The sequence below is a fragment of the Bos javanicus genome, chromosome 3 (assembly GCF_032452875.1).
Source record: "Bos javanicus breed banteng chromosome 3, ARS-OSU_banteng_1.0, whole genome shotgun sequence".
Classification (NCBI taxonomy): Eukaryota; Metazoa; Chordata; class Mammalia; order Artiodactyla; family Bovidae; genus Bos; species Bos javanicus.
The window spans coordinates 16,229,875-16,243,492 of NC_083870.1; the positions used below are offsets into that span (position 1 = coordinate 16,229,875).

Here is a 13,618-nt window from a genome sequence, read left to right on the forward strand (position 1 = left end):
GAGCACCAAGGTCTTTCAACCAGCAGAGTTAGGAGATACGCGTCTTTGAAAGGGAAAATAATCATTGTAATCATGGATTCTAATTCCTATAGAGCTACAGATGGTTTTTATTTATCTTATGCTGAAAATCTTTATTCCTAACAATACTAGTTATTATATCCTACTTTAAATATATAACAGGTTCAAATAATACCAGGATTACTACAGACAGCAAAATTACTGAGCAAAGTTTAAGACTTCCTTGCAGTTCTTTTTATGCTTGTAATATATCCTACTGAGGATACACAGTCAAAATATCATATTCTAAGGTCAATTTGAATAACTATATTCTCTGACACCACTAATTATATCACTAGTTTGTTCCCGGGCTTATTCAGTTTGAATAATTCTATTCTCTGACACCAAACTAATTATATCACTAGTTTGTTTTCAGTTTTTAGGGAGTGCTTTTTTAATAGATCACTTTGATTCTCTTAAATATGAAAACATTCATATATTTTAAAGTCAAAACAATAACACAAGGTAAATTCATAAACTGTCCCTCCAAAAAGAGGGGATACATGTACACATAGAGCTGATGCACTTTGCTGTACAGCAGAAACTAACACAATAAACTCCAATAAAACAGTAACTCCAATAAAAATCAATTTTAAAATTTTTAAATAAATAAATAAAATAAATTGTGCCTCTATCTCCCTTCTATCATTTTTCCTTCCCTCCCCCAGAGGTCACCATCTTTATTCCCTTTTTATCTTTCCACTGTTTATTTTGGCAAATTTAAAGAGCTATTCCATTCTCTTCCTCCCTTCTGATGCAAAAGACTGTTTGATTCTAGGTGTATTTTTATACCCGCTGACAGATTGAATGTGAAGTGTGAAAAACATGTGAGATATGAAACAAGAATATTTCCCAGGTTTTGGGCCATTTACTGAGATGAGGAAGACCGTGGGAGGAGCAGGCTGGACACATTAAGTCTGAAATGCCTATGAGTTGCCCAAGTAGAGATAAGGACTAGGCAACTAAATCGACAAGTTCAGGGTTCATGGGCAAGGTACAAGCTGGGAATACAGATAACTAGTCCTGACTGTCTACTACCACCATCATATCCCCTGCACTTAATGACACTTATCTCCGCCTTTCCCATTCTCGAGTCTTTCTTTCTCCTTGCCTGCTGCACTGACCAGGACCACCAGTACAATGCTGACAGAAATAGCAATAGCCGGTATTTATATCTTGTTCCTGATCTCAAAGGGAAAGCTATCAAGGTTGTGTCCCTAAGTATTGCATTTGCTATACATTGTTAAGTCCTTAATCCATCTAGAATCCATTCAGTGAATGTTATAATGTAAAGGTCCAATTTCATTTTTCTTGTATGGATAAAGAAACATCTCAGAACCAGTTTACTGAATAGTCCCTTCTTTCCCAACTCATCAGCAATGCCACCTGATTATACACACCAATTTTTCATATACGTGTAGGTCTATTCTGGACTTTTTATGGTTCATATGTTGGCAATTAGCAAGGCATCCACATCAAGGTCATCATTACAGTGGAAAATTCACTCTCCTGTCTCCTTATTCTTCCTCTTCAAAAAAGGTGCATTTATTCATGGGACATGTTCTGTTTCACGTAAATTTTAGAATCAGTTTGTCAGGCTCTTTGAAAATCCTTTGGGTACTTTGATCACAATGGTATTGAATCTATATACCAATTTAAGGATCATAAAACTGACTCTCCTTATCCATCTCTTTGTTGAAGCCTTCCTTAATGTCTTTCAGTAAAGCCTAATTTTCTGTATCTATGTCTTGCACAACTTTTATTAATTTCTAGCTCTTTGCATTTTTTCCCCCTCTGTATAGAAATACAATTGACTTTTGTATATTTATCTTATATTCAACCACCTTAACTATCAATAATTCTAACATATCCAAGAGTCTTCTGAGCTTCAACTTAGACAATCATCTGCAAATAATGATTTTGTTTTTTCCTTTCCAATTCTTACACCTCTCACTTTATTTTCTCACTTGCTCTAGCTAAGAGATTGCATAAAATGTTAAACAGAAATGATAGGGGCACTAGCGTCTTGTTCTTGATTTTAAAATGCCTGTTTCCCAAGTGACAATGTTTTCTGTGTATTTTCTGTAGATACTCTTTCTCAGATTTTGGACGTTTCCTTCCACTCACAGTTTAAATGTTTTTCTGTGATCTGGGCTTTTCATCAAAAGTTAAATTTTAGCTTGAAGGTTCCCAGACTATGTAAGTAATATGAATTTAAACCACAATTCACATGAAATCAGGCCTACTGTTATACGTTCTTAGGGAGACTGTTTACCCTACCAGCCCCAGATCCTGGCCAAGTCAGATTAACTTTCTCAACACCACCCTGGGCCAATAAGAAAAGTTTTGTGGCTCACGGGGCCAGCCCTTCAACCATCCTGCTTTTGCAGGGATGTCAACTACTATGTCCCTCCTCACATAGGCCCCGAGTGTCATCTCCTACCCTGACATGGCTGCTATAATCCAATCCAATCTTTAGGTTTTGAGGTAGGCACAGACCCCAGGGAATTGACCAGATCCTCCTAGTTTTCAAGTTATTGCTTATTTGGGGCCCTCTTAATTTTCCTTACTTTCTTAGGAGTCAGCTATGTATTTTAAAGTGGAATTTTTCAAGAGGCACATAAAAAGATATTCAACATCACTAATTATTGGGGCTTTCCTGGTGGCTCAGATGGTTAAAAAAAATCCACCTTCAATGCAGGAGATTCAGGTTCGATCCCTGGGTTGGGAAGATCCCCTGGAGAAGGGAGTGGCTACCCATTCCAGTATTCTTGCTTGGAGAATTCCATGGACAGAAGACCCTGGTAGGGCTACAGTCCATGGGGTCACAAACAGTCGGACAAGATATCACTTCACACCAGACAGAAAGTCTATCATCAAAAAATCCACAAACAATAAATGCTGGTAGGTATGGAGAGAAGGGAACCCTTCTACACCATTGGTTGGAATGTAAATTGATACAGCCACTATAGAGTACAGTATGCTGCTGCTGCTGCTAAGTCACTTCAGTCGTGTCCGACTCTGTGTGACCCCACAGATGGCAGCTCACCAGGCTCTGCCGTCCCCGGGATTCTCCAGGCAAGAACACTGGAGTGGGTTGCCATTTCCTTCTCCAATGCATGAAAGTGAAAAGTGAAAGTGAAGTTGCTCAGTTGTGTCCGACTCTTAGCGACCCCATGGACTGCAGCCCACCAGGCTCCTCCACCCACAAGATTCTCCAGGCAAGAGTACTGGAGTGGGGTGCCATTGCCTCTCTGAGAGAACAGCATGGAGGTTCCTTAAAAAACTAAGAATAGAGCTACCGTGTGACCCTGCGATCCCACTCCTGGGCACGTATCTGGAGAAAAACATGATCTGAAAGGATATGTGCTCCCTGTATGTGAACAGAGCTATTCACTGCAGCTCTGTAAGCCAGACAGAGAAAGAGAAGTATCATAAGACATCCCTTATATGTGTAATCTAAAAAGAAACAATACAAATGAACTTAAAACAGAGACCTACAGACTTAGACAGCAAACTTCTGGTTGCCAGGGTCAGGGTGGGGGTGGGGATGATGGGGAAAGGGATAATTAGGGGTTTAGGATGGATACGTACACGCCGCCATCTTTAAAATAGATAACCAACAAGGACCCACTGCATATACAGCACATGGAAATCTGCTCAGTGTTATGTGGCAGTTGAGAAGGGTGGGGAGTTTGGGGGAGAATGGTGCATGTGTATGTATGGCTGAGTCCCTTCGCTCTTCACCTGAAACTTATCACAACGTTGTTTGTTAATCAGCTTTGCTGCTGCTGCTGCAGTCGTGTCCAACTCTGTGCGACCCTGAGGACTGCATACTGCCAGGTTCCTCTGTCCATGGGGTTCTCTAGGCAAGAGTACCAGAGTGGATTGCCATGCCCTCCTCCAAGGGATCTTCCTGACCCAGAGATGGAAACCAGGTCTGCAGCATTGCAGGCAGATTCTTTACCACTGAGCCACCAGGGAAGTCCCTACTCAGCTGTATACGCCAATACAAAATAAAAAGTTAAAAGTGCCATTTCTTATATTTTAGCTTCTATTTCCAAGTATTTTCTTGTGCGAGGGCTTTGAGGTTATCCAATCTATCATAATTAAGGAAACAGAGGCATCTGAAGATTTTAAATCCATTTGGCATCATGAAGGTTACTGATATACTCAACAAGACCAGTTTCAGAAAACTGGTGAGGGGAGAATGCTAACCACTGGGCTTAAGAGTTGAGTGTGAGATCAATTTCAAAACTTACTACAAAGCAAAAATACGCAAGCGCGGGACTGGCGTAAGGATAGACATACCAATCGGTGCAATAGAATGAGACTCCAGAAATAAACTGCTCTATTTATGGTCAATGGATTTGCAACAAGGGTGCCAAAATAATTCAGTGGGGAAAAAATAATCTTTTTTAGCAAATGATGCTGGGGCAACTGGATATCCACATGCAAAGAATGAAATTGACCTCAACTTCAAACCACATGCAAGAATAAATTTCAAAAGGATTACAGACCTAAATATAAGAGCAAAAACTACAAAACTCTTAGAAGAATGAATACATGTAAATCTCTGTGACCTTGGATTAGGCAATGGATTCTTAGATATGACACCTACAGCAACCAAAGAAAAAAAATGGAAAATTGGAATGCATCAAAATTGAACGTTTGTGTTTCAAAGGATACTACAGACAAAATAAAACACAACCGATGGGAGCAAATATTTACAAATCATGTATCTGATAAGAGACCTGTATCCAGAATATATAAAGAATTCTTACAACTCAATAGTAAAAAAGATGAACTGATTTTAAACTGGGTAAAGGATTAAAAAAATATTTCTCCAAAGAAGATATATACAAAGAGACAATAAACACATGAAAAGATGCTCATTAATTACTATGAAAACACAAATCAAAACCACAATGAGATATCACTTCACATCTACCTGATGGCAAGAGTCAAAAAGACAGACAAAAATAGTTTTGGGCCAGGAAGTGGAGAAATTGGAATCCTCACACATCGTTGGTATGAATGTGAAATGGTACAGCTGTTTTGGAAAACAGTTTGGCACAGAGTTATCACGTGACTCAATAATTTCACTCCTAGGTATATACCCAAGACAACTGGAACATACATTTACACAGAAGCTTGCACACCCATGTTCAGGTAAGATTTTTCATAAAAGCCAAAAAGTGGAAACAGGTCAAATGTTCAATAACAAATGGATAAACAAACTATGATATATATCCATATAAATATTGTAGTCATAAAAAGGAATGAAGTACTGAGACATGCTATAAAATGTACGAACCCTGAAAACATTATGCAAAGAGAAAGACACTGTATGACTGTATTTACATAAAATATCTAGAATAGGCAAATCCATAGAGACAGAAAGTAGATTAGTGGCTGCCAGGGGCTGCAGGAAGACAGGAGGAGGCGGTGCTGCTAATGATTATGAGATTTACTTGCGAGGTGATGAAAATATTCCGGAATTAATGGTGATGGCTGTGCAACCTTGTGAATATATTAAAAACCACTGAATTTTATGCTTTAAAACAGTGAATTTTTTGGTATGTGATTTATATCTCAATAAAAAAAGAAATGTTAATAAAGTAAAATGCTAGCTACTATTCTCGTTATGAGTAATAATTCATCTGTCATCTCTGATCCAAGACTTTCATCTTCTACCAACAACCATGAAACTGCCGCAGGCTAGTCTGTTGTTGTGCAAGAAGGTAAAAGTCTCAGACACTCACTCCACAGTTCTCGACAAGGCAGGTATTAATGTCAGAATCAGACGTTTCTTTTTAAAATCCTACTTCTTTAGCTCAAGGGTTTCCTCTCCTAGGAGGCTGGTCTCTGTTTGTACGTTGGAAGGAACCACCGTGGAGAACGCTACTGCTTTCTAGTGAAGTGGGCAAGGACCAGAGGTGCCCCATAATACAGTGTGGGTCAGCATGGCCAAGCAAGCCCCCGGGGCCTGGCCGTGAAACGGGATCCATTGCAGAGAGGAGGCAGAGCCGCTCAGCGCCTCGCCTGCCCCAGACCACTGCACCAACTTCTGCAGGGCTCCTGCCTTCATCTCACGGTCAAGTAACGGCTTGTACCAGCCTGCCAAGGGGAAGGGGAGTTGATCCCAATACTCCCTTCTCCCGGATTCCAAGCATCCCCCAACACATCCACTTTGACTCAACAAGATTTAACTCACTGGGTCAAAATGAATTACTTCACTCTCTGTGCCCCAATACCATTTTCTTCTTTGTCAGATAAAAATCTAATAGGTCCATCTCTTTTTATGGTGATTTATTTACACATCTTATCAATTATGTGGTTAGGTACTTGCAGGCTGTGGACATGGACTCAACTCCTGGCTGACCACTCCCTGAGTCTGTGTACTTGGCTAAGGAGGACCTAGTAGAGCCTCGTCTGCCTCATCTTCGATGGGGATACCACCCACCATGCAGAGCTATTATGAGCATTTAATAAAACCACACTAATGAAGGAGTTAGCCTAGTTCCTGGAGCATATCTGATAATTAAAATACAGTAACAGTGTAAAAGGAATAAAGTACGACTTGGGCAGAGAAGACTAAGTTTAGCTAACTGGCAAGCAGACACGAGACCAGGACATTTTTGAAAGACGTCTGACATGCAGCAGGGACTCCACAAAAGTCAGTTTCTCTCATACTTCATCTAAGACTGAGTTTGAGCACGCTTTATTTTTCAGCATGCTGAGAGTGCCTTGGGCACATTATTTTGCATAATGTGAACATTTTTAAATGCTCCAGAAAAAAAAAAAGCCAGGGGATGCCTCAAATCAGGAGATTACACTTTCACTCTCTTTTCATCGGTAGTTCAAATGTACTTATTACAAATTTTAAATATTTATGTTGTTCTATAATTCTTTCAGGTTTGGTGGTCTGGCCTCCCCAGATAGACAGAAAGATTCCTGGGGTCGAATATGGCTGTTTATATTCTACTCTCTGAACACACAGCTAACTGACTCAACTGGTTCATTTCAAAGTGAAATGAGCATAGTTTTTTTGACTGAGACCCCACGGCTCCCTATGATCAAAGGATTGGCAATTGAACCCTCATAAGGGCCCCTTGCCAAAGGGAAGGGGCCTTACTGCAGGCCTCCATTCCAAGCAATGAGGAGGGTGGCCACCCACCGAGGTCTACACGGATGGCTGGGTGCAGGATGCTTCACGCTCAAACTGGGAGAGCCCAGGGCAAACTGTGAGCTGACTGTGAGTTGGTCAGCTTAGTCACCAACTAGTGACTGCTTGCATATTTGTAGCTCTAAAATACCTTTTAAAACTGGTAAAATTCTTACTGGCAGGTTTAGTCCATATGAGGGAAGCCAAAGAAGACGAGAGGCAACCATGCACATATGCATGGTATGCAGAGTGAGGCATACCTCAGAGATGTCCAGCGGGAGATTGCCAACATACACCTCTGTCTCCCTTTTCTTGAATTCTAAAATAGCAAAAAAGAAAAAAAAGGCAGGTGTAAGGTTGGAGGAGTTAGAGCAGTTAGAACATGAGATAAATGACACATTTTTCTCAATGTTAAAACACACACATACATTCCCTTTCAAACATTACTCCTCCATGAACAAAGAATATTTAAATAGCATTCAATGGGTCAGCAAACACTTGTCAGTGTTACGGAAGTGGTTCTGAGTTACGCACTGGCCTTGGACATCACTGAATTCAAGGCAGCAGTGCAATCTCTGGGGCAGGAGAGGCAGGGAGTCATTAGCATACCAGGAATCCAGCACTTTCAATGGGGTATTAATGAAGTTTCACAGTTAACAGTCAGCTGAAGGAGGTAAGGAAGGGGATTAATGCAGGAGGGAGGTGGAAGAGAATCCAAGCAGAGGGCATAGCACATGCAAAGACATGGACACAGGAAAAGGCCCGGCTTGTTTGGGAGTTTGCATGGGGTGGGGAATAGCTAGACCAAATGCTGCATGTGGGTGAGCAGAAAAAGTAGGGGCAAGAGAGGCAGGCCAGGCCAGCCGCTGACATCACTGACTGCTGCCCACAGCAGTCTCAGGGGAACCCACTGGCTGAGGGGGTGGTAAAGGGTTTAATCAGAGAGCTGATATCAACACATGTATGTTTTAGAGCGGTGTCACTTTGGAGATGGTGGAAAGTGAAATGGAAAGAGGCAAGGATTAGAGTATGGGGTTAGAAGCAGCCAATGAGACAGTGACTGAGGGTCTGCGCGCGTGGTGGGTGGCAGGGGGACACGTCCACCATGTGAAAAGAAATGTGGGGGCTGACTAGAGCAAGGACAGATTAGGCGGATGCCAGGTTTCATGCTTGAACAGAAATTGAGTAGATTAACTGGGATCCAGGTTACAGTCTGAGGGTCCCAGCACCAAACACCACCCCCCAGGCTAACTCACTTGGAGATTTCTGCTCCTCCAACGCGCCATTCTCCCCAAATACTTTTGCAGAGGGTCGGAAGTCACTGCTGCTGCAGGACCTGTCAAATGCAGGACTTAGCATTGCACCTCCCAAGGCCAAACTCCAACGAGAGGAGTTTGGGCATAACAAGCAGGGCCTTGCATAAGCCTCCATACTCTTCCTGACAGAGGGTTTCCCTTTCTCCTTCCAGACTCGGGTTCCAAGCCAGGAAGCCCTCCACTGGACTTTTTTAATCCTTAATAGTTAAAGCAGATTCCCCAGTGGCTCAGCAGTAAAGAATCCACCTGCAATGCAGGAGACACAAGAGATGTGGGTTCGAGCCCTGAGTCAGGAAGATCTCCTGGTAAAGGAAATGGCAACTCACTCCAGTATTCTTGTCTGAAAAATCCCCATGGACAGAGGAGCCTGGCAGGCTACAGTCTGTGAGGCTGCAGAGTTGGGACAGGACTGAAGTGACTGAGCATAAGCATAACGGTCAAAATCAACAGGCAAGAAATGCTGAGACTGACTCCTAAACTCTGGGCAGGACAAGGCAGGTGGAGGAGGAAGAGAAGGCTGCGGGGTGGAAGGAGGCCTGTTTATCAGCAAAAGGAAGCAACTTACATGCTGCAGTTTTTTTCCAACCGGATCTCCTGCAAAGCCAACAAGCCACAGTTTTAGAGGAATGCCAGTCAGTCACCGCCACGTTGCCAAACAGGTACTGTGGCAGGCAGAATGATGTCCCCACCCCCGGCAAAGTGGGCCACATGCTAATCCCCAGGACCTGTTAGGGTTCTGATGTTAGGGGAGCAGTTTTCTCACACCATCAAGTGATGCTCCGGACACCAGCTGGGTGGCCTAAAATTCAACTCGATTCTGACACTATCCACCCAGAGATAGCATCAATCTCATAGATTCAGGGATCAGTACCACAGGACTGCCAACCTCCCTCCCCACTCCTTCAGAGGCCAGCCGCCTGCAAACCCAGGTGGTCAGCTGTGCTTCTGCCTGACCAGTTAGAGCCGGAGGTTCCCACGACCTCTTCCTGGGTCCCATCAATTAGCCAGAGTGGCTTACATCTCAGAGAAACATCTTCCTTACCAGATTACCATTTGTTTGAAAAGGGTGTAATTTAGGAGTAGCAGATGGAAGAGGTCCACAGGGTGAGGTATAGGGCAAGGGCACAGGGTGTCCATGCTCTCCAGGTGCACCACTGTCCCCACATCGCTACAGCAGCAGTCCCTAACCTTTTTGGCACCAGCGACCAGTTTCACAGAAGACACTTCTTCCATGGACGGGAGGTTGGGGGTGGTTTCAGGATGATTCAAGCACATACACTTATTGTGCACTTAATTTCTATTATTACATCAGCTCCACCTCAGATCCTGCAGGATCTGCTCTATTGTGTTCACCAACCCAGAGCTCTCAGAGTCCATACTTTGGGGTTTTCTGTGAAGGCCTCTTGGCAGAGGCATGACTGATTAGCCCTTCTTGTCTCCCCAGAGATGGGGGGCGGCGGGAGAGAGGAGTGTAAATTCTGACCCTCTAACCAGTCAGCCCCCCTCCTTAGGTTACTTGGTGTTTGCTAAGGTCACCTCAGCATGACAAAAAGACACCTTCCCGTCTCTCCTCATTTAGGAAATTTCAAGGATTTCAGAAGCTCAGTGACAGAAACCAGATGAAAATCAAATATATATTTATTATGAATCACAATATCACACCTATGAATATGTTTAATTACATGGCAAGGGGGAAATAAAGCTGCAGATGGAATTGAAGTCACTAATCAGCTGACCTCAAAATACAGCGATTATCTGTAAGGGCCTAATGTAATCACAGGAATCCTTAAAAGTGGAATAGGGAGGCAGAGAAGATAGTCAGATACACAGAAATGACAAGAAAAGCAAGACTAAAGCAATGCAATATGAGAACCAAGCTGCTGTTGCTGGCTATGAAGACAGAGGAAGAGGGCCATGAACCAGAAAAAACAGGTGGCCTCTAGAAGCTGAAAAAGGCAAGAAAACAGATTCTCCTCGGAGACTTCCAGAAAGAATACAGCCCTCTTGACACCTTGATTTTAGCCCAGTGACACATGTGTCAGGCTTCTGACGAACAGAATTGTAGGCTGTGTTGTTTAACCCACTAAACAAGTGGTGATTTGTTATGACAGCAAATAGAAAATACAGGTACTAGGAGCAACTTTAAAACCACAGCTGCCTCCACACAGTGGCGTTAGACAGAGGCAGCTCTGAGTGCAGCCCAGCGACCTTGGGCATGTCTTCCCTGTCAAATAGGAATCACAACGCTATGCCAGCACATGAAAAGATGCTCCACCTCACTAATTACTAGAGAAATGCAAATCAAAACTACAACGAGGTACCATCTCACACCAGTCAAAATGGCCATCATCAAAAAGTCTACAAATAACCAGGACTTCCCTGGTGGTCCAGTGGTTAAGAATCCACCTGCCAATGCAGGGGACACAGATTTGATCCCTGGTCCAGGAAGATCCCACCTGCCTGGGGCAACTAAGCCTGAGTGCTACAACCAGAGAAGCCACTGCAATGAGAAGCCCACACATCACAACTGAAGACTAGCCCCCGTTCACTGCAACTAGAAGAAGTCTACTATGCCCAGCCACGAAGACCCAGTGCAGTCAAAAACAAAAATAAAATTTTAAAAGTCTACAAATAACAAATGCTGGAGATGGTGTGGTGAAAAGGAAACCCTCCTACACCGGTGGGAATGTAAGTTGGTATAGACACTGTGGAAGACAATATAGAGGTTCATCAGAAAACTAAAAATAGAATTACTATATGATCCAGAAATCCTACTCCAGAGCATATATCTAGACAAAACTATAATTCAAAAAGATACAGGCACCCTTATGTTCATAGCAGCACTATTCACAATAGCCAAGACATGGAAACATCCTAAATGTCCACAGACAGACGAACAGATAAAAAAGATGTGGTACATTTATATACTGGAGTACTACTTGGCCATTAAAAAGAATGAAATAATGTCATCTGCAACAACATGGATACAACTGGAGAGTAACATGAAGCAAGCAGAAGGAGAATGACAAATACCAATACGCAGCATCTAAAATATGACACAAGTGAACCTACCTATGAAACAGAAACAGAATCATGGACACAGGGAGGGCGGGGTTAGCAAGTGTAAGTGTTCATACGTAGAACGGATAATCAACAAGGTTGAACTGTATAGCACAGGGAACTCCACTCAATAAACTATAATGGAAAAGAATGTTTCAAAAAAAAGTACATACGTATAACTGAACCACTGTGCTGTACAGCAGTAATTAACACAACATCGTCAATCAGCTATAAACGCCAATGCCATAGACCACAAGGTGAAGCGAGATCTTCAAGCACTTGCCATGAATTAAGAGCTCAATAAATGGCACTGTGCTTATTTTTATAGATTTCATTGGCACTTTTCTATGATGCTTCAGAGTAATATTGTCCCATTTTACTGATGGGAAGGTCAAAGCAAAAGGGCATCAGATGATTTGATTAAGGTTATAAGATACTGAGGTAATTCAGGTCTGTGACTTCAAAGCCTTGGTTTTTTCAAAATCATTCTGAAGGAATTTTTTCCTTTACCTCAGGAGAAACAAAAATTAAAACGTTAAATTTTAAAAGAATGTAGTAATTCTGCTTTGAATTGTTTCCAGCTGTAGAAAGAAACTGCTCTAGTAGCTGCTAAATTTAAATAGAGCTAACAGTGATTAAGATAATTCAAAGGCTGAAGTATTGATGAATAAAAACAGAAAGGTTTGTAGGCAGAATCAGGCTACAGGTGTTACTCCCAAATTCCTGGTAACCCTGGAAGTCTAAGGGCTTCTGGAACAGGGCAGGCAACAACACTTTCAAGCAAGGGCCCAGCATAAATCTTTCAAGGATGCTTTTAAGGGCCTGCGGTGCTATGCTAACTAAACGGCTAATGCACAGTCTCATTTAACCCTCACGGAAATTCTTAGAACTTGTCATTATCACCCCACTGTAGAAACGAAGTCCTGGAGGCTCGGAGGCCGTAACCAGGTAGTCTGCGAGTCCATTCAGTCTCCACGGTTTGTAGTGGATTTAGAACATACTGCGTTAGCCTCAACAGCGCTTTCAGTTTTTTAAGCTAAAAAGTTTTTAAACTGCTTTGAAAGGGAGGAAGATGGCCGAGGCGTCTTTTCACCTAAAGTGCCCCGCAGTACTGCACGAAATGCTCCCCATCTGCACGGATTCAGTCTCTGCGGTCCACTCCCACCCGCCAACCCCACCAAAAATTAGCTCTGCCACCAGGCGAAAGCAAGCGATAAAGTCCGAGGGGGAACATTCGCCCCACCACCATGGAGTGAAAATGAGGGGTGCAGTTTCCTCAAGTGCCTCCCGACGCCCGCTACTCCCCGTCCGGCAGCCCGGGGCCGGGAACCAACAAACCGTACCTCTCCCGGGCCAGGTGCGTCCAGCCAGCGGCCCAGACGCCAAGCCTTCGCGCCTCCTCTCTAGGAGCTCCGCCTGCCTCCGACGCCCGCGGGGCGCGGGGCGGGGCCACTCGTCCGCAGCCAATCCCCCACCGCGGCTGCAGCCCCGGTGGGGCGAGAAGAGCTGGGTGCTCTAGGCGCAGAGCCAGCCGTTCTACCCGGGACCGTAGCTGCAGCAGCTCCTGGGCCAGTGCCCGCGGCCTCTTCCCCTGCTTTTAGTAGGCACTCTCTCACACACATCCCCAAAATATGCTTGCAGAGACAGTGGAGCGAGTAACCGCGACGCACCTCTAGCTCTTTTGGGAGTGGAAGAGCTCCCATCCTGGGTTGGAGAGGTGCACGTGGCACACTCGGGCTGAGTTTGAAGACAGCGCCTGGTCGTGACCCGCTCGGTGGTGATGGGGAGCTGCTTGTGCAAAAAGTGGGAGGCCCTAACCACGCGGGCACAACCGGTCAGCACGTAAAGCTGCTGCTCCCTTCCCCTGAACATGCACCCCCAGACCCGCCTCTACAGAGGCGCTGACCCCGGCGCCCCCGGATCTGGGCGGGAGGTAGCGCGCGGGGAGGCGCCAGCCTCGGAGGGGAGGGGCGCGAGGAGGGGGCGGTCGGGCCGCTGGCTGCCCACCGTCCGTCGC

General features: G+C 44.1%; 1 protein-coding gene across 3 annotated transcripts in view; it reads right to left on the reverse strand.

The window, feature by feature from the left end:
* TDRD10 (tudor domain containing 10) overlaps positions 1-13,091 on the reverse strand; it is a 54,910-nt gene extending 41,819 nt beyond the window's left edge. The window contains exons 1-4 of one of the 3 annotated variants that reach the window (XM_061404752.1): positions 12,945-13,091; positions 9,107-9,135; positions 8,482-8,561; positions 7,486-7,544 (exon numbers count right to left, since the gene is read on the reverse strand). In XM_061404752.1, the coding sequence (XP_061260736.1) occupies positions 7,486-7,544; positions 8,482-8,561; positions 9,107-9,108 (141 nt within the window). In that variant the 5' untranslated portion in view covers positions 9,109-9,135; positions 12,945-13,091. Of the gene's footprint in view, positions 1-7,485; positions 7,545-8,481 lie in introns of all 3 variants that reach the window. The other 2 variants (XM_061404751.1, XM_061404753.1) reach the window with 2 other exon arrangements.
* Positions 13,092-13,618: the final 527 nt, after the last annotated feature.